A 20774-nucleotide genomic window follows, 5' to 3' on the forward strand; every position below is an offset into this window, starting at 1 on the left:
AAACCATGTAAAGTCAAATCCCATCAAAACAGAAAACTGACACAAATTTTAATATTTATATATTTTAAATCAAAACACAATTAAATATAGTATGTTTTAAGTACATGAATACTTGGGCATGAGAGAAATAAGAGGTGGTACATAGTACCAAAAACCTATACACAGCCTTTTTTGCTTTTTTATAGATACAGTGTGTCTCTATACAATCGAATATTGCAACAGAATAACACTTGCTAGTCAATCAAGATTTTTTGAACATTGGAGATGATTTGAGTTCTTCGCAAAGTGATTTTTTTTTTGCACAAGGTTGAGGGAAAAAAGCAATCATAAGAGTAAAACAAAAATCCAAAAGAGAAGTGTTGTATATTAAAAATGCAGCAATAAGGTAATGGTGCACACTGAGTACTTTTTGATACCCTGCAAAATCAATTCACTGGAGAGAAAAAAAAAAAGGTGCTGTGTAACACAGTGGCTTTTTTACTTAAACTAAAGGTTTTGCAAGTTGCAAGTGTTGACAATGTCAGGGAGAAGGCCAGAGGTCATTAAAAATTATTTTTCTTTGTAAACCAAACATCTGGAATTAGATACTATGTTGGTTGGAGGACAACAAGCTATGGAGAATGGCAGCAACACGTGGCAGCAATTACTTTTTTCCTTGCTCGTGGGATGCAGAGGAAAGAAAATGGAGCGTTCTACAGGGTACAATCTCCTCAAAAGCCGGGCTGCATTCGGAGTCGTGGCTCGGGAGCAGAGGGTGGCACAAGTGCAAGGCTGGCTCTCGAGCCTGCTCTGTGGTGGAAGCAGGGGTTGTGTATGCAGGGTGAGAGCTCAACAAGGAAGAGTTATACCATCCAGGCTTCGCTCCTGATCGTTCTATGCTGCCTTCGAAGTTAATGTGGTTATGAAGTAAAATACATTTATCTTACAGTTGAATACGCATCTATTTCAAGTAAGGAAAAAAAAAAACTTAGAATTTTTAGGTCATTCACTGCCAATGAATTCACCATTTCAGGTTCACTTCCCCAATGGCCAATGTCGGGAACACGCCCCACGGCCTTTCCAATTACACGTTTAAAAATTACAAGTAGTAGAACTAGAAACTACAGCAAAACCTTCCCCTCTGTTGTGGCTTGTGTCCCGTTCCAGATATTTTGCCTAAAAGTCTTTTTGAGACAGGGTCATGTAGTTGTGAAGTCGATCACAGTTTGTCAGTGACACATTCGTAAACTGTGTCTTCATCTCTTTAAAAACCATCATTATTGTGAATGCCACATACAACAGGAAAAAGTGTTTCTTCACGCTCTACAGTGGAGGTACAGGATTGCTTCTTTTTAATTCTTCCCTATAAACAAGGGATATTTCAGCGGTTGGAGTAACAGTGCTTTGTTTTTATTGGCTGTGTTAAAGAATCCACCAAAAGGGAAAGTTCACTCATTCTTGAAGCGGAAAACCAGATTTCCTGTTCTGGCGTTTCTAAAATCATAGCTGGAAAGGGGAAAACAGGGTTAGAGTTTGTTTTACCCCAAAAACATACAAGGCAATCGCTCAATAGAAAGACATTATACGTCTAAAAATGCCGAAGCCAGGTATGCTTAGGAGTTGGGGAGAGGAAGAAAAAAACCCAAACAAAACACCAAACCACAACACACTCAGCCTTCCGATTACTGTAACCACACTTGCTTAATTGAATCCAGAGCATCTGCAGCCACTTGGTATTTCTAAATACTGTGCTGACTGACCTTTTCATCTAGCCAGAATGGAACTGTATCATTTGCAGCCAAGAAATTAAGTGAAATCATTATACAAGTAATTTAAATATAACTGCTCTAGAAAAAAAGCAAACAGTCACATAGTGAAACTACTGATCTACCTGTTCAGGCCTAATTGCTGGGCACATATTTACCTTCAATAACTGAAAAAAGTGCAAGTTAAAAAAATCAGATGCCTGAAAGCCAGAAGTACCAGATACTAACTTCAGAAACTGCTGTCTTCATTATTTCACAAAATCTGGGTTTTTTAAACACAGAAGTATAGACTTGTACAAAGTCCCCAACAAGACACAACATTAAACCACCAGTCCATTGACACGGCTGCTGTGTCTTCAGTAAAGAGTGCAGGCACAGCACTGTGTAAGTCGCTGCACCCAACAAGACAACCTTCCAGCTGTTGAGTTTTATTGATGCTTTAGGCAAACATACCAGCACTCATTAACATGAAACAGCAAGTGTGAACTCAAAAAAGGAATTACAGTATTGATCCTGCAACACAAATCACTCTTAACTAATAAAGGCAGTTTGTAAAGACTCAAAATGAACAAAGACAATGTTAATGGTTTCACAGGAGAACCACTACTGGTATCAATTAAGAAATTCCCACATCATACGTAGGCTGAAACACTTCCAACCTTTGTTTCTTCATATCACGCTATGCCAGTTTGAACATTTACCAGCACGGGTCTCAGGTGCACTGGGAAGGCAGGCAAGAGCTCTGCTCCTCCCACAGCCTGGCTGAAGTCAGGTAAAGACAGGCAGCTTTTCCACCCCCTCACCTTCGTAACCTTCTCCGAAGGCTGTTCACATTGCGCCTGCTGCATAACGTCATTGACTATCATCTTTGCTATCCTCCAAGCCATCTCTTCTTGAGCCTGCCATAAAAAAAAAAAACACATTCTAAAATACAGATAGCTTCAAGTTCTTAAAGTAAAAATACAGTCCCCTCAGCATAATTCACATGCTCAACCTTGGAGACATGGTTAACCTTCACAACTCAGTGACTTGTAGGAAACGTATCCTCCCTTGATAGAAATGCACCTGGTTTCCAAGTACAGTGTTAACTTCAATTATCATGAATATTTATGGCTTGATGCAATTTCCGAGAGAGTTAGTAAAGTTTTTAGACTCATCTGTTGGGGACCTGTCCAAGCCCCTCTGGGGGGGAAAAATGCAGCCTCTAATCCGTGAACAGTGGCCACTCCAGTAAAAAACAAAGAACAACAGCCTCTCCACTCCTATTTGTGGATATAACACCATAATAAGAACAACCTTGACTGCAAGTACACAGCCAACCATTGTATCACCATAATAAGAACAACCTTGACTGCAAGTACACAGTGAACCATTGTATCAGTCAAACCAGCAAGCACTGGCAAAAATGAAACTAGTTTCACTCATGCAATTCAATTATATTTAGCACACAGAGCCTGACAGTTCTTGTTGGTGCATCACAAAGATACTCAGAGAAATAGCCAGAATCAAGAACATCAGTACTTCATTTCCCTCATCTACACTGTAAAGTAAGTCACAAGGACAACATAAGAGAGAATTACCTCATCTGTGTTTCCTTGAACCCATTTCTTCATTGCTTGTGAAAACATGGACCCTAGTTGAGATAAAAAACAGCAAGTCAGGTATATTAGCAAACTCTGTGGCACACACTTTCTATAAAAGCTAATTCCTTCCATCCTTCTGAAGGGTTTGCACTGCTGGCGTTAGAGAACACAGCAAAGTGGCATGAAAGACAAGGGATTATGTGGAGCCATGGTTCATCAGACACCAAGCCCAAACCTTTCCTCTTTACCAGAGCTGAAAAGCAGCATTAACAGCAGATCCCAAACTGGGTGGGAAGCATGTGAAGAGCTGAAATTCTTTTTCATCTCAAGACCAAACCTTTGAAGGTTTGATCATCAGCTCAGCTGCTAGCAGCTTTCATCCCTGCCAGGTTCTATCAACAGCTCCAACTCCCACAGGCTGATCATACTCCCAGGAGTCTAACTGGACCAGAAAAGCAGAATTTGGCTAGGAAACTGGGCCAGAGATGGGTTTGCTTCAGTACAGGACAATCCCCTACGTATCTTTATTTGGCTTGAAACAGATCTTGAAAGAGTCAGGAATCTTGCTTATCTTGACTGCAGTAAGGAAAAGAGTAGTTCTGCAGATGTTTACAGAAATGGAGAGAAAGAGGAAAGCAAACCTTTTGATTTTTTGACATCAGGCTCTGGTTCAGATTCTCTAATAAACTGTCCCAAGTCACTGACTCGTCCAAATGTCATCTTCCTGAAGAGAGGAGGAATAAAAGAACCACGCAGGTTACCAAGAAAACTTTGGCACTGTGGAAAGCTACCCAGTCAGGGAAACAAAAAACCCACCACAATAACGACTCTGGTGTCAGAAGACTGGCATTTTACCAATTACCACCTTTCCCACATTGATACATTGGGAAAAATCTCCTGCTCTTCTCATGTATCTGAACTCGAAGTGTATCTTAAAAATTGTTCTAGAAACTAGAAGTAGGCAAATGCTTCAATGACTCAATCAGGCAGTGCTAGCAAGTACTCTACACTATCATAAAAACACGTTAATTAGGGAAAAAACAGTTTACAGCACCAAAAAGGACAGAAGACTGGTATGCAATAGAAAAGCAAGGTAGCTATAGAAACAAAGAATTTCTATATGAGACCCACAGAGCAGAAGAGCTTCATAACAAAGAGCAACTTAAACAGAAGAATAGCTGTGCAATGTGCTGAAGAAATTAAGCATAGGGACAAGTCAAAGCTGCACATTACAGTATCAAAGGTGCTTGAGCTTATTCTTTTCTGTTCCAACCCCAAATAGGAACTACTTAGCTGCATTTTGGAGGCAAAGAGGAATAATAACTAGGAGAAACAGATAACCCAATTGAAATATTTTTCTGGCTGCCATTCTGGTCAGAGAAACATTCACTATGACGTTAGTGTTAAACCACACTACTGAAATAAGTTTGCTTTCAAATATAAAGAGATGTACTAAGATTACAACATCTTGCATTTATGCACACTCTCAATGCAGGAGGACACAGCAAAAATAAAACAGAGTGAAACACACAACTAGTAAGAATGAGATACACTGAACGAACCTTACCCTGCATATGTTCGTTGATATAAAGATTCTGGATCCAGACTTGCAGCATCTACAATTATTGCTTCATCAAAATTTTTCAGGATTTTAACATTAGCCTTTTTGACATTGGACTACAAATAAAAATTCTAAGTATTAGTGCCCAATGCAGACAGCTAATAGCTTCTTAACAAAACTGCAATTATAGTGCTTTTACACTTAGATAAACCTCCATAAAGTCCCTAAGCAAGCATAAAAGAATTAGAGAGCATCTACACAGCAATGAATTCCTAACTCAGTATGACACTGTTTTTAAACAGAGGATGATAAAGTTATACGAACAGAGCCAAAGACACGATGTACAGGTCAGCATACATGTGTGTAAGGACTGGTGCCTAAGCATTATCGACTGAACAGATCTGTGTGCACGTGTAAATTGTTTGTGAGTACGTAACACTGAACTACCTCACTCATCCCTCTCACACACCCGTTGAACAATTCCTAAACACACTATGCTTCCCCATACACCGAGAACAAATATTTATTTTTTGACCTGGAGTATTTGTATAAGATTATGAAAAAAGCCAAGGAAACATTAGAGCAACAGCAGGGAAAGCACAAATGCACAGAAATCTATTAGTACCTTAACATAGAACAGAAACATTTATGGCAGCTGCCTTGCAAACTCCTTTCCTGCTGCTCTGCATAAGTGCTGTTCTTTATGCAAAAATATGCAGAGACCCAGAGATTCTCCTATTCAGCTAAGTAGGAATGCACACCACAAAATGCAGCACTTCATTTCCTAAATTGTCGAAGCAAGCCAATTACCAGCAGTTTCTCCTGCTCAGACTATCAAGCAGCAGGCTATTTCAAGAACACAGATTTTATTTCCCACTTTGCACTAGGGGGGAATATTCCCTCCTTGCAAATTAGGAGGTTTAAAAACGCTACCAGCAGGTAGTACAGCTTCCAAGTTGCTTGAAACACAGTACGTCAATATTGTTGGTCTGGATACTGGATTTAAAGCCCACAGTAGCCCTGCAGCAGTGAATAAAAGCAACTCAGCAAAAGCAGTTCTTGCTTAGCTTTTCTGCTCTCAGCTGGGCTCACAGTTTGCAAGCTGACCTGGTTACAGATAAGCTAGAATCTGCTTGTCCTCTCTTCTTTCACATTTGAATTAAGCAAAGCTAGAATTTTTGGAACAGACAATTCTTGGTTAAAAACACATCTCTGACGTTATTGGGATGGTTGCAGAGCATAACGAGCTCCACTGCCTGCTTCTGAGGCTAGGCCCCCACGGGAACACAGCTCTCAGAAAGCAGCACCAAGAAAGCCAATACAGAAGAAAAAAAAAAAAAAAGGACAGACGCTGGCCTGCAACCAGGGCACCATGCAAAGCAAATACACAGTGGCCATTTCTCAATGACTTTGGAAGGGTAAGAGAGCCGAAGGAGCCCAGTCACATTCTCATTTCTACACAGTATGGCAAAGAAGCAGCCACATAGCTCTAATCATGCTTAATGAGCTATTAGAATGCCCTACCCGGCAATGGACTTTTTTTTATGCTCAGCTTTACATCAAACTATATACGTGCAAACAAAATGCAAGTACCACCCTCCAGGCTCAGAGCATCTTGCCGGTAATACAGTAAAGTGTCAGAGCTCTCTTTTGGAAAGGTCAGGAATCTGGGCCTTTTCTGTTGGCCCTGCATGACTAGCTAGCTCGAGGATGATAGAAGGGAAAAGTCTGCTGAGAGAAACTAGCGGACACCACCTGGTCAGATATTAACTGTCACTGCTCTATGTGCGAGTAGATAGATGCCTTAAACCCTAGAACTGAGTGGACTCTTCAGGACAGAAGATCTGACAGTTTAATAGAACTGAGCACACAAAACTTGCATGTTTATATTTAAATTCTATAGCATATTCACAAGTGTCAATTTTTGCCTAAAGTTATAACTATGCTATTGATTAAAAAATATTACTTCTAATAAAAAGCATTCTTAAACATTATGGCACTGTGAAGCAGTTTTCAGTGAATATTAACAGCTTAATAAAAACATAACTTTGATGCAAAGAACTAAAAGCAGTACAAGACTTGGGGTACAACAAATACAACAGATACCCTTCCACACCAATACTGTTTGTTTGAAATTAGCAGCAGGTAAACTAAACACGTCCTAATATAACACAGGCTTTAACGTTAAAGTGGAATGGGAAGCTTCAAATTACAAGATGCTTTCTTACAGGGCAGGAACTTTGATATCGATACAGAAAAGTGATTGCAGCATTTCCTGTAACAGAATCAAACCACAAAACTCATACCTGGGAGGCAGAGCCATCCGGGCCCCCTATAGAATCGCTATCAGGAGAGCTACCGGGGCCATGAATACTCAGTGCAATATTTCCTCCTGGAAAGTCATCTCCTCGTACTGAATTGATGAGATCATTCAAGTATTTGTAGTAAAGGTTGCTGGACAAGAAACCAGGTAGAAAAACCTGAGAGACAGAAGAAGGAGTCCTCTTTCATCAAGGGTGTAGATCATTTGTAGAACAGAAGGAACGCACAAACATCTCAGTGCTCATGTAGATGGTACAAGTAAAAGTGTCCATACATGGAATTATTCTGGATTAGCGATTGCATTGCTTTAAGTTTTAATCCTACTGCAAAATGAACAAAAATAACTATGTACTAACCAAATCCTCCAGTAACTGGAACTGACGTTCAGATATTTTTTGTCCTCCTCTAGACAGGCCTGACAACCCAATAGGCTTACAGTTATTTTGTTACGCTGTTCAAAAATCAGCAGCAGGTCCAGAATCAAACCATTAATCTCTAGTATCCAGGTATCCCAGAGTTACAATATTAGCCACACCACTGGTATTAGTCTTGCAAACAACTGCTGCTAGCAGGAAGGAAAATTTTCTGAAGATATATTATAAGCTGTTGATAGCAATTCACAGGGGAGGAAATTCTGTTACTTCCATTAAAATGCAATAATCACCCAAGACAAACATTTCACAGAGAATTAACAGAAGCCAGTGGGTGGTATCTTTTCAAATCAGGCTGGGGAAAATAGTCTAGCAAATTTTACTAAAGCTGTTCTATTATCCAGGTAAACAGGAAATTCGGTAAAAGAACAAGACAAATCAGACACTGAAGGGAACACTTGACATGCTGCAGAACCTCCGTATCATCTTTACTAACTGTCAAAACCATTCTGAAAAAGGTATCTCACCGTCTCCATGGTAGTCCACGCCTGCCGTAAGGGAGTAGTGAAACAGTTTGGGAGAGGACCACCTTCCCTGCAGATGTTGGATTCAATCTCTAACCTGACAGAGTCATCAAACCCAAGCGGATGTGTGGCTTGAAGGGAGAAGTACCTGCAGCACCGGACAGGGGAAGAAGCCAACACAAAAGGATTTGCAAAAAAACTTTGCAGGTCGTTCACACCCACCCTTTCCACCAGACCATAAATCATGTCACAGCCACTAGATGGTGCTGGCTTCAAAAACGTGCATAAAACTGATCCTAACCAAGTACAGGGGGAAAAAAAAATCCCCAATTCACAGAAACATTTTTGATAAAGCCTTGCCCTGAAGATACACATAAAAGAAACAGTGTGTCACATAACTACTGATGAGCAGAATCTCACACACACAGCTTTGCAGCAGGAATAAAGCAGGAAACACCCAGAACTCTGAAGCAGCATTTGCTCTACTAATCGCATCATTGAAAACTGAGTTTGTGGACAAAGTGGGGGGATGACTGATGAAAGTCAGAGGGAATTGGTTTGCTTCCTCACCAATTATTATTTCCTACTAAGGTTATAACTCAACAAGCTTGTGGCAATGAGTCTCACACTTAAGCTTAAGAATAAACTTTTTCTGGAAGCAGTTTTGACGTCTGTCTTCCAGTTGTGTTATTGCTAAGGTAAAGCACAAAATAAAGGAAAAAAGTTACACTACCGAGAGGAACGTCTGACATTAAAAGGGATCTAGTCACTTCCTTAAAAAAAGGAAAGTCTTTTGAAATACTAAGAACAAGTACTATTTAGCTTTTACTACATGTGAGAACAGCTCCTACAGCCTACTTTAAATGCATAACAGTATTCTGAACCTGAAAGTTTTTCTACAGTGATGCATCTGCTCTTAGGTTTGACTCATTTACATTTTCAAATGGAAACCAGTTGGCTTTGATATTTCATGAACAAACATTAACTCAAGCAATCAAGTCCTGAAAATTCTGAATTGTGTTTAAGAACAGAGTTCTTATAAGAATCTTCTCCTCATGTATAAAGAAAAATTTTCTAAGTTCTTGTATGCATACACATGGAAGGCCACCTTAATAAAATGCATTTCAGCATAACTGTGCAAGACTGCACAGTTACAGTTTGAAAATGAAAAGTTCCTTTTGCACAGTGCAACACAAAACCACAAGCACAAAATTAGAGCTTCAGAAACAAGTAATTGTTGAACTCCCTCACTTGTCATATAAAATCATGGCATCATTCTGTGCTTCTTGCCCATCATACTGGCCTTTTTTGGCAGCAAGTTGAGACTGGAAGTTATCTGCTGCCAACCAGAACTGCAACACGTTAACTGCTTCTTCCTTTTCCATGTACTGGAAGAGAAATTAAAAGAAAAGAGGAGAAATTAAAGAAGTTTTAGCAAGAAACTTTTCATAAGCACAGACAAACCTGCTCCTTCCCATTTAAAACAAGAAACATAGTCCATATATTAATGATGCGAAATTGTCACCAGGGCATATAAACTGCATTTTCAGATACAGTGTTGCAGACAGATTTTGTTAAAAAAACCCAAAACCAAAACAGAAACTGGTGATATTTCTTTTCTGTACTGATTTTCACATTTAGTTTCCAAACAACTGCTTATCGGTATCATACTAAAGACACAGGAAACGCTACTTTCATGCTGTGCTTAGCTTACGCTGAACTCAGCATATTGTCTCAGCTTCCCAGCTTGCTGTTCCCAACCACATTGGCTTGTCAGGCTATTAAAAGGTGATTCCCTAAAGGTACAGGGCCCCGCAACTGTAAAATCATACATTTAACCTACCACATTTCAATTTAGTATCCTCTCTATGAAAAGCTAGTGAATTATTTGTCATCTGTAAGAATGGTCAAGGCTTTCAAAGTCACTACTTCATTAAGGCGACTATGTCAAAGGTTCTACAAAGCAGAGACACACTTAGAAGCACTCACTAAACTGGAGAAGATACGTACAAATACTCAATTCTACAGTACAGTGTACAGGTCTGAACATTTGAAATAGTTCTACACATGGGCAGGAAATCATTTAAGTCATTTTCTCCCAGAAAAAGACAGACCTCATCTTTTGGGTTATATTTGAGGTTTATTTATTAGAACCATGAGGGGATGACTAGGTTTTTTTCCATTTGATAGAAAGGAATAATACAATAAACCAAACCCCAAACCTAACACTCACCTCAGAGAAATAGAACAGGGCTGATTCACAGAAAAGTATGTCAGCCAGATAAACAGTCCCACTAGTCAGCACCTCAATCTGATATTTACAGAAATGATGACTTCGCAAAAATTCACTAAAGTGCCTGCACACAGATAGAATAACAGTTAGCTATTAAGGGTCAACAGTATTCAAGGCACCTTATGAACCAACTAGTTCTTCCCCCAGAAGTCTTACACTTTGACTTGGGTAAGAGCAAAACAAGCAAGATATGGTGCAGGTTTACAAGGGACATAAAAAAGATACAAAGAATGTAATAAGAGCATGCACGTACAACTTCAGCAAGTGATCACAAGAACGGATTTGGAGGAAGAGATCTGAGCAGTTTCAAATACCGGAGACTGCACAAAAAGGTGACTATATGGTTATACCTCCATAACCATTTTTAATGGAACCACCTTTTGCAACAGGACAGACACAAGAAGCCAAACGATTCAATCAACTTACTCTTGTTCCATTGCATTAAACACTATTGACTGTGCTGTAACAAAACAGTTAGGATCCACTTGTCCGTCTTCCCCGCAAATCTTTGCTGCAAAGAAAGACCGGGTTAATTTTAACTTGCACTTGGCCAATTGAGCCGAAAGACACGGGTGATGACTAGTTAATGAAAAATTGCAGTTCATATCCACTAGAATCAGCTGTTTCTGACTGTGCAGAAAAAGCTTTTAAAGTACCGCAGGTAGCTGAACAATAATATTATGGCTAAAATATTTGATTGAGACTCAAATGTGGATTCCCTCCATAACCACCAGGAATTCTTTCACTAATTTAAGCAAAGTGCCTGAAAGTTCTTCTGGGGATATTGCACAGCACTACTGAAACGTCAGATCCACTGATACTTGTAATGTGATCTACTATTTTTTTACAACTGACTTGAAAATTCATAAAAATAAAAAGAAACATGAGTGTGTGTGGTATTAAAGACATTTTTATGGGGAAGGAGTAAGCTCTGAAATGAGTAGGCAGTATACATTCTTACCGACTATGTCATTTCTCATTGCTTCTGTAATAGGTATTGGTTTAGCAGCATCTGGAGAAATATATTTGGTAAAAGTACTAACTGCATCCCGTTCTATACCTACAAGGAAGAAATACAGAATCAAAATTTGAATTCCTTGGCATAGGTCTAAAAGAGTGAATAACAAACACCTGCTCTTCAAAAAGTCAGTATCTAACTGTCAGTGACGAGTTTCCTTCCTGTGAAGTTTTCAGTCCACTACTCGATACTTTGCTACTGACAAGCTACAGTGACTGTGTTATCTCCAGCCAGGTCTCAATAAGCCCAGCATGGACTGATCAGCGAGACGGAATAAAGCATGGTAGCTCTGAATTCCCTACCACCAGACAAGGCAGCACCCACTCCTTAGCTGCACACCTTAGTCACAGAAGTAAAGCCTTTGCAGCAGAAACTGCAGTGAAGTTCCCAATTTCTAGTTCTCATCGTAGAGAATATAAAACACTCACATAATAAAGGAATTAAAAAGGAAAAAAATCTTAAAAGGGAATGCCTCAGAACACAATGTATGCTTTACACGTTGTCTTTCAAGAGTTGGGATATTGCTGTGGGAGAGAGAAAAAAATTATACTCCAGACTTTTCAGATTTCTCAAGAAGGATCTAGTATCTTCAAATTCTTTTCAGACATGAGAAAGCAGAGGTGCTTTTCATGACCAAAGTATCATTGCGTTTGTTTAAGCTACTTTGGGGCTGAGGTTATGTATTGTGGAGGTACATGATAAATAACTATGAGAAAGACAAAGAGCAAGAGAAAGGGATGCAATACAAGGAAACAGTTGGGCAAACAAAAGGAACCAACATGAAGAAAGGAGTGTTTCCTTTTTGTCTGTAGACTTGCACAAATGAGGGAAGACTGAGTAGATGCAAAATAGAGAAACAGGTTACTCTGCATGTAGCTTACTACCAAAAGTAAATATTTTTAATTTCATCCTTACTTCCAGTAGCCTCTGAAGAGGTGGAATCCAAATGAGAACAAATCAGTTACAAGAGGAGGAACTCTAGCAAATAAATCCAACAAAAAAACCCAGTGCATTCCACACAAAAGTCTCTACAAGTCTCTGGTAACCATTACTTATGTCATTTTACGTGACACAGGGTATTTACCTTCTGTGGAAAGTTAATTGTCAATTCTCAACCCCATCATTCAAATTTTCTGCAATTCTTTTAAGTTGGGATGGGATAGGTGAGGGAAGAATGGGACATTGCAAAGTTCATCTTCGTTTCTTAAGATTACACATCCAAGAACAGAAGTAACCTAAGTTTTTTAGAGTGCATAATGATTTTGAAGTCTCTTCAGCAGCATATTTATTATTAAACAACCAGACAGCCAAGCAATACATAGCTCAAACTGACCATTAGCTGATACAGCAAGTTAACATTACTGATACACAAAATCATTTTCTTCCTCGCAACATCACATTATACTTAGTAAGAACACGTGAGAATGGAGGCAGCTTACCGTACAAAGCAAGAAGCAGCTAGTATGTTCCCCATCTCCCCACCTTTTTAAAGAAAAGGAACACATGGCACTTACTTTTCATGAGTTTTCCTGACAAGTCTTTTAGTGCAGAGGAGGGGCTGTTTCTATTTGATACTGTAAGCTTGGAAGATTCTTGCTGATCAGCTGGAACAGAATAGGTCCCTGTCTCAGATTTTCTTAGACCAAGAACACCGGTATTGTCACTCTCCTGACCCGAGAGCACGTGGTTCTGGCTGTTGCTAGTTCTGTTGTTCTTGTCCGAAGCCACTGGCTTGGTCCTGAGCAGACGGACCGTGCTAGAATCCTCCAGTCTCTCCTCAAGCAATCCAGTTGGAGAAGACGACGCAATTTCCTGCTGTTTCGAGGGTGACACTGGCTCTGCCAACGAACTCTGCTTAACTGTGTTCAGGCTATGTGCTCTTATACGGGACCATGTTGTGGAGTGGAAGCTTTCAGCCTCTAACCAAAACTTAACCAAGTGTTCCATTCTACGCAGTTCCATAAACTGGATAAAATAAGGGAGGGCTACATTATCCTGCAGAACTTGTTCAAGGGTCTTTGAAAGGCTTGATTTGGTCTCTTGGGCCTGATAATTCAGACACGATCTGCCTAAAGAAAAACGTAAAGGGAATGACTCCATATTGTACTACAGACATGGGTATTTGACACTGAAATGTCCTGCTATACAACTGGTGAAGAGATGATTCCCACATAATGGTGGTACACAAAATAAAAGAACCTCTTTTAACAAACAAATGTACTGTCCCCATTCAATATCCTTCTAGGATAACACAGATGCTATTGTAACGGCAGTCAATTTTTTTAATTACCTAATCTACTTGCCTGAAAACCAAAGGATGGTGAGCATACCAGTAATATACATAGAATACAAAGAAATGTTGACATTATTATAGAGCTGCTGAAGTCTTACCTAAGTCTCCAAAATGAGCAGCTTCCATGTGACTTGGCTGCTTCTTAAGGGCAGCTGTCCGACTGCTAGAAAAAGAGTCCATGTTGGCAGAGATGGCATTAATTGCCACATGGCTTGGTCCTGCAGCCTCCAGCAAGGCATGATTTCTAGTGCTTCTTTGAGGGGAATGTACTGGTACTGGAGCTGGAATCAAGACAAGAACAACTGAAAACAAGGATCCCAAGACCCCTTCTAAGCGGTATCCAATGCTAAGTACCCCAAGATATGCCAGAGAGTTTGCAAGAGTCAATCTTATAAAAAACTTCATTGTACCACTATGTGTCATCTTTGATCGAGAGGCTGATAAGAGTAAAGACCACAGAAATAAACAAGTTTTATCATAGCAAGAATAAAGTCACTTCATTAGATCAGGGGTATCCACTCACCTTTATTTTCCTTATTCAGCAGCTAATCAAAAGATGCCAAGTCTAAGTTTACACATGAAATAGTATTCCCGAGTCTTCCTGCTTCCTTGATAACCACTATTGTAACAGCTTAATATTTGTCAGCCATTTAGTGTAGCTGCAATGTTCATGCCAATCCACTTCCATACCTTTCTGAAGGCTAAAAAGTGTTACAAAATCCTGAACTATGAAGCTATCTGTGAGTTTTAACAAGAACATTTTTTTAAAAAAATATTTTCTTTGCCTCTATTTGGGTTTAAGAGAAAAAAGCAGTAAGGAAAGATCTCTGATGAAACCCACGTTAAGCCTTAATCTCCTCTAGTTGTTTTAGAACACAGCTGGCTATTCGAGCCCAAAGAGAACAAAGAACAACTTCCTCATACAAAACTCTGCCAGTGAAAAAAGCATCAACTAATTGTTAATTGATGACAAAGCTGAAACAACAAAACATGCTCATAGCAGTTTCAAAAGCTCTCAGGAAATCGCATTTGATTAGAATGTCATGCAAGGACATCTTACACCTCTGACTTAAAAATAAAGCGAATCAGATGACACTATCTCAGTACACTACTTCTAACAACATGTTTCATCAAGGTGTCAAGCAACTTGGGTGTGATGACTTTCATGCTGCATAACTTTATTTTTATTCACAATTTTATGACGCATGATGACAAAAGTTGACAATTTCATAACTTGCACATCATGGTAACAGGTACCTTAGGGGCAACAGTATAGGAGAGTTAAAATGTTTAAGCTATTGCAAAGTGTTTCTCCAGTTGCAGTGTTTGGTACCAAGACACCGCTTGCTGCCTCCTTACAAAGCCTTTAGTATTTAATACCAGCAATAATGGAGAAATCATATTTTTCCAGGCCAATGGGTGGCAGCCAGTCGCTTGGCTGATGACAGTAACCGAGGAAAATTTGCTGGAGGCTACTCTTGCAGAACCAGAGCCACGCTCCTCATAATGGTTTAGGCTTTTGTGAATTAGATTCAGATTTAGTTTTATATTATGAACATTTGATGCAAAATTGTTCTACTTAAGCTAAGGCTCAAACACCTGTTCCAAAACCTCCAGGTAGCACTGCATCGCTAGTCTAACATCATACAGATTGTAGAGTAGCTGCTCGCCAAACTCAAAAGACGCTGTTTGCAGCAGCTCACAATGTGTAATACAATAAATTTTCAAATTTATTTTTATTTACAGGGTCACCAGACTGTAGCCTTTTACTGCTAAACTCTTTCAGCTAGTCACTGGAGATCGTAGCAGCACTGAAGTCACAGGGTGTGCTATTAAAAGGTCTATTTCCCATATTTGACTTGAAAGACAGACTGCCAAGGTGAAGAAAGCCTTTACTTTTCTCTTGATATCCAGATAACACATTAATGAGTACAGAAACAGGACTCTGTCTGAGAATATAAAAGTAACAGATCAGATTCACACAAATTACTCCATCTCCTTCTAGTATTGCAATAAAAACTGACGGGATAAATAATCTTGTTTTCCCATGGTTTATAAACTTCCTTCCCATCAATACTTTTTCTCTCCCAACAGATTTAGCAGCAAGATTTCTGTATCACATGGAGCTGAATAGCTATTAATTCTGACCAAGATTCAGATCTTCAGTCTCACAAGCCACATCAAAGTTAAATCAGACACTGGCAGCCTCTTTTGCAAATTAGACACAGTTAAGCTGCATTTTCAAAACTGCAAAGTATGCTTCTGAAGTTTCTTGCTTACATGTAGCAATCTGTTGTAGATAAGGAATAGCCACTATTTGCAAAGTGACTAAATTGCACGGTCACTGCGAATTAAAGCTCATGTCTGACATAATTTAATAACCTCCTGTACTTACAGATTCGGCAAGATGACTAGGAAAGATTAGTAACTATAAATACTCAGAAACAGAATTAAGTTTTGGATTTGTTTTGTTTTTAATGCATAGGTCACATCTGCGCTCAGTCGTAAGGAAATAATTCCACTAGTTAAAACAAAAATGGCAAATGATTTCTAATATCTGAATTTATAGACGAAATAAATATTGATCTTACTTTTAATTGCTTTCACATCTGTGGTCTTTTCTTGTTCTTTGCCTTTCACTGTAAAATACACAGGAAAATATTAATGCTATTTTGGGTGACTAATGGCATTTACCAGAGAATGGACATAAAATTCCTGACTTCAGGAAGTATCAAAGGCAGATGTAAACTGTAATTTTGTTAAAACTAATCTCTCATATTTAAATCAGCACATTTAGTAACTGACAGAGGCTTTCAAAGCTTTTGTGTAGGTTTATTTTCAAAAGCAAAACCTTATCATCAATGAAAGAAGTTTTATGAAATGCAGTATGTTAAAATTAACATTGAGAAATATGCTTTCTATCTATATGATTAAAGCAAGGCCACATTCAAGGTTACTTTAATAAATAGCATTAACCGGAAAGAATAGGATAGATGTGTTTTAAGTGTAGGGCACTGGCAGATGCTCTCTATGAACTAGAAATCACACATCTAAACCCAACATCTCCCTTGTATTACAGGCGGAGCAGTACGACACATAGAGAGATGTATGTGGAACCAGCCCCACAAAGCCAGAGCCAGCCCACGACTCCTCAGTCATGATGGATACTGCAGAAATGTTCTGGAAACACGCTGTAAATAGTTAATTCTCTCACAAATAATACTGCTGAACTACCATCCAGCCTATGGCAAGCAACTGATGGAAGATAGTTTAAAAACAGTTGTGATGAAAAAAGCAATTTTCAATTTTTATTTGTTTTTTGGTTTTTACTTTAACGGAAGCTCCTAAAGGAAGTGAATGAGATCAGTTTGAAACAAAAATAAAGAAACTGAAGGAGTACATAAACAGGATGGCATGAAAAACAAATTAAGCGGTGATATTGAAGAACATGATCTACTAGCAAAACCTTCTCTGGCTGCTCCAGGCTGGGATTATTACTACAAATAGGTCATCTTTGAACACCCATTGTGGAGTCCTTCCAAACTTAACCACAAATCATAACTCTGCACAATCAAACATTTACATCACAAAACACGAGCAGATTAAAAAAAAACAAAACACCTTCCTATTCTGACCTAAGTATTTTAAATATTTCAAAGGGGAACTTCAATCTCTGGTTACATAATTGTCCTGGACGGTGGTGGCTGCAGCACTGCCGTGCTGCCAGCCTTCGCTGCGAGAAGTATAAACGTTGCAGGTCTGCAAATTAGCAACTCAGCATTTAAGATTTAAGCTAGCAGCTAGCACATTCTCTCTCCGATAAAGAGGTTTAAGCCTCTGTTAAAAGAGCTGGATTCTTCTAAAACTGAACTCTTGCAGCCAGATGCAGCTGTGAACAGTGAGAATAACTGGCTTTTACATAACTGGGGGCGTGCTGATATGCGGGAGAAAAATCACTGAAAGATCTGCATGTCTGAAGTAACGCTGAGGTACAATGGGGGTGAAGTAACCCCTATACAGCATTACAAACTCTTTATCTTTCCAAAATTATTCTGATATTTGACTCATCAAACCAATTCCTAACTACCGGGAATGATTTTTGAGTTTCAGCAGAAGAATCCTGCATAAGCCTATTTTCAGTTTAAATACTGAAATACTGTTCCTTCTTACCAACTACTCAGCTCCTCTCTAATTACCTAGTTAATGACTGGTAATACAAACTCCTAGTTCATATTCCCAAACTCTTTATACACAGGCTTCTTTTGTGCCCACCAGCTTCAAGCAGAACAAAATTAAGATGTAACAGCAGAGGACAAAAGAAAACTCCTATACATGACAAGACCAAATTTGAGAGAGTGAAGTTTCACTAAAGGATTTACTTTCGCTTTCCTCACAAAAAGGATGTCACTTGGTGTCTGTGTGAAGCCAGAGAGATAACTCTGGCCGAAGACTAAGAGTCTGTGAGAACTTCCAGCAGCAAACCCCATTCAAAAGGGGTAACGCGTCAAGCTGACGCAAGCCGGCCATGTGAGATTTGAGAATTTTCATTCACATCTTGAAATACAGAAGAATGAACAAACCTAAGCTGTTCACACATGCAAGTATACAAAAAGCAATATGTAACTTCAGAGGTGAGCCTGCCGGTAGGACTGTGTACATTATTTCCAAGATATCCCCAGTGAATGAGCATGTAGTCTGGCTGTTTTCACCGATAACAATTTCATAATCTGCCCTCAAGCCCCCCCGCTGCTGCTCCAAATGTTACAGTTTAATTCCTCAACTTATTACCCACCCTCAGTTTTGAGGCCTTTATTTTAAGGCATATACTAAAAAACTATTTCGCTATTATTTTTGAGATTTTTCTACATGTATGCGCTTTAAAAAAATTGTTTTTATTTTTACACAACAACAATACTTCAACCCCAAGACACTGAAGATTTTACATGGTTTTGGACCACATGTGTCTAGTCTACAGAGTTTTATCATACGCCTTAATTTGTTGCTTTTCTCCCAGCTGCAGTTTAAGATCTTCTCCAAAAGTCAGTATCTAAAATGAAGATTATAAAAGACAATATTATTTTATGTACAGCCCAGATGAAAGCTTACTTCTCTCCTTAACAGCGCCTCTCTTGGGCATTTAGTTCTGACTGTGCTTCTCTGACCAAAGAGCCTTTAATCAAAGTAACACAAACAGATACTCAGACATTTCTTTACTTTCTCCCTGAGAAAGTTTTTGCCAAAGCTTACACTGTTCCTATGACTACGCATCAGGATGGAACATCAGTTCCACAATTCTCTTCATCAACGAAGGAGCAGAAGCTATTTTTGAGCAGTTCATAAGCAGTATGAAAGTTTTATTCTGCAGCTCGACATTAGTATGCAAACACCCCAAAACAGATTATGGCACTTGCAAAACCCTCAGTGGACTTCAAGAGTCCTCAGAACTACTAATATGAACAGAAGTTTAAACTCATTTCTTCCAGGACTAACTAACCTCCACTAAGAATGAAATTTTCGATGCTGCTACTTTTGCTGAGCAAGCTTACACCACCATCTCAGATAATACGTTCTTTCCTCCAAACTTAGAGTCTTGCCTCCCAAGATGTACAGTTTGGGTTTTAGTAACTGAGAAACACTTCACAAGAGCGTGGTATAAGCCACTGCTGGAAGAGCAATGGTCATATTGCTTGAACTACAGCACTGAGAGGTAACAGAACTACTTTCCCAAGAGGCCCTTCCTAAAAGGTGCCACTTTCAACAAAAACCACTCAAACCACATATCGTGCAGATTGAAAGTGCACTACACCACATTTCATCACAAGCTGCAGCACAAGTGGCTTTCAAGTGTTTCAATCTCAAAGAACATTTTAACTATATCCATTTGTGCTACAGGAATATTATAAATATTTCAGGAGTCCTAAATTTCAAATCTGAGCTTGTGCTTCAGAACATCAACAAACATACTACAAAATAAATTGTCAATGACTCCTTTGGCTTGTACGAAGACATCAGTGAGATGAGGTCCCTTTTTCAATTAGGGTTTCCAGCTACTGCTGTAACATACTTAGCCTATTATATTTTTACGAAACCACGTATATCGGCACTGTGAAAAAAACCTCACTCTGCAAACAGTTAAAGAGGCTCAAAAATCGCATGAGGTGCGAGACGTTTTATACCAGTCCACCTAACTGCGCAAGCCACCCGTTTCAGACCCGCCAAGCTCTATTCCCCCCGTAGGAGGGGAGGAAAGCCCCCGGCGAGCGCTGCAGCCAGAGCCGCTCCCAGAGCCGCCCCGGGAAGGACGAAGGCTGCAGCCCGGTGTTCACTACCGCCGGCGGCTGGGGCTGCCCGAGGTCACCGGGGGGAGCCCCGATCGCTGCCGACACCCCGAGATCCCGCAGCAGCGATCCCCGCGCAGCCCCGGCCCGCCCCCCCGATCTCTTCCCCGAACCCTGAGGGGGAGAAAGGGCCCCGTCCCCGGGAGGCGCCGAGACTGACCGTCATGTGCGAGGAGCCCGCTCCTCGGGGGCCGAGCTTCCTCTCGGGGCCCAGTCGCCGTCCCCAGAGGGGCAGGGCCGGAGCCCAGTAGCCGTGCGGGGGACGAGGCCGGCAGCCGCCCCTCAGCCCCGGGCCTCCCGCCCGCCGCCCCCCTACCTTTCCGCCTGAAGAAGGACATGGTGCCGGGGAGGGGGCGAGGCGGCCGCTAGGGAGGGGGGAAAAAGGGGAGGGAGGGGGCGAGGGCAGCGAACCGGGCTCCCTATGAATGAGACTCCTTCCTCCGCCCGCCACCTCCTCTCCCTCCGCCTCTTCCTCCCGCGGAGGCGCCAGCGGCCGCCATGTTGTCAACAACCGCCCCGTTCCCTCTTCCGGGCGGCCGGCGGCCCGCCAAGCATGACGGGATCCGGCCGCGGCCCCCGCCTCACTCAACATGGCCGCCCTGGCGTCGGGCAGACCGGCCAATCCGCGAGTCTGGGCGGCCATCTTGGGTGAGGGCAAGAAGCTCACGGGGGTCCACGGCGGGGAGGGTGGGTTGGCCATATTTGATCAGGGCTAGGAGCGCCGGG

General features: G+C 40.6%; 1 protein-coding gene across 5 annotated transcripts; it reads right to left on the bottom strand.

The window, feature by feature from the left end:
- Positions 1-16: 16 nt before the first annotated feature.
- On the bottom strand, positions 17-20586 carry AKAP10 (A-kinase anchoring protein 10). Of its 5 annotated transcripts, XM_075771128.1 has the most exons (16): positions 20209-20345; positions 18654-18757; positions 16302-16349; positions 13809-13991; positions 12932-13486; positions 11361-11459; positions 10826-10910; positions 10340-10463; positions 9358-9494; positions 8110-8254; positions 7196-7369; positions 4896-5005; positions 3970-4052; positions 3326-3378; positions 2549-2644; positions 1368-1485 (listed from the first exon to the last, which is right to left on the bottom strand). In XM_075771128.1, the coding sequence occupies exons 2-16, from the start codon at positions 18694-18696 to the stop codon at positions 1480-1482; spliced, it is 1941 nt and encodes a 646-aa protein (XP_075627243.1). In that variant the 5' UTR covers positions 18697-18757; positions 20209-20345; the 3' UTR covers positions 1368-1479. The 5 variants fall into 5 exon arrangements, 4 of the variants coding, with proteins under 4 accessions (XP_075627241.1, XP_075627243.1, XP_075627245.1 ...); XM_075771126.1 differs by lacking the exon at positions 18654-18757 and having other exon boundaries at positions 17-1485; positions 20209-20578; XM_075771130.1 differs by lacking the exons at positions 18654-18757; positions 20209-20345 and adding an exon at positions 20365-20586.
- Between the last annotated feature and the right edge of the window lie 188 nt (positions 20587-20774).

The sequence above is a fragment of the Balearica regulorum genome, chromosome 19, assembly GCF_011004875.1.
Source record: "Balearica regulorum gibbericeps isolate bBalReg1 chromosome 19, bBalReg1.pri, whole genome shotgun sequence".
Classification (NCBI taxonomy): domain Eukaryota; kingdom Metazoa; phylum Chordata; class Aves; order Gruiformes; family Gruidae; genus Balearica; species Balearica regulorum.

Excerpts from the sequence above, each read along its gene's own strand:
- AKAP10 (XM_075771126.1), bottom strand. The coding sequence starts at position 20,386 with ATGTCCTTCTTCAGGCGGAAAGGTAGGGGGGCGGCGGGCGGGAGGCCC. Across the intron at positions 16,350-20,208 it reads CGGGCTCCTCGCACATGACG|TGAAAGGCAAAGAACAAGAA; the intron begins GTCAGTCTCGGC and ends TGTATTTTACAG. Across the intron at positions 11,460-12,931 it reads GTCAGGAAAACTCATGAAAA|GTATAGAACGGGATGCAGTT; the intron begins GTAAGTGCCATG and ends TCTTCCTTGTAG.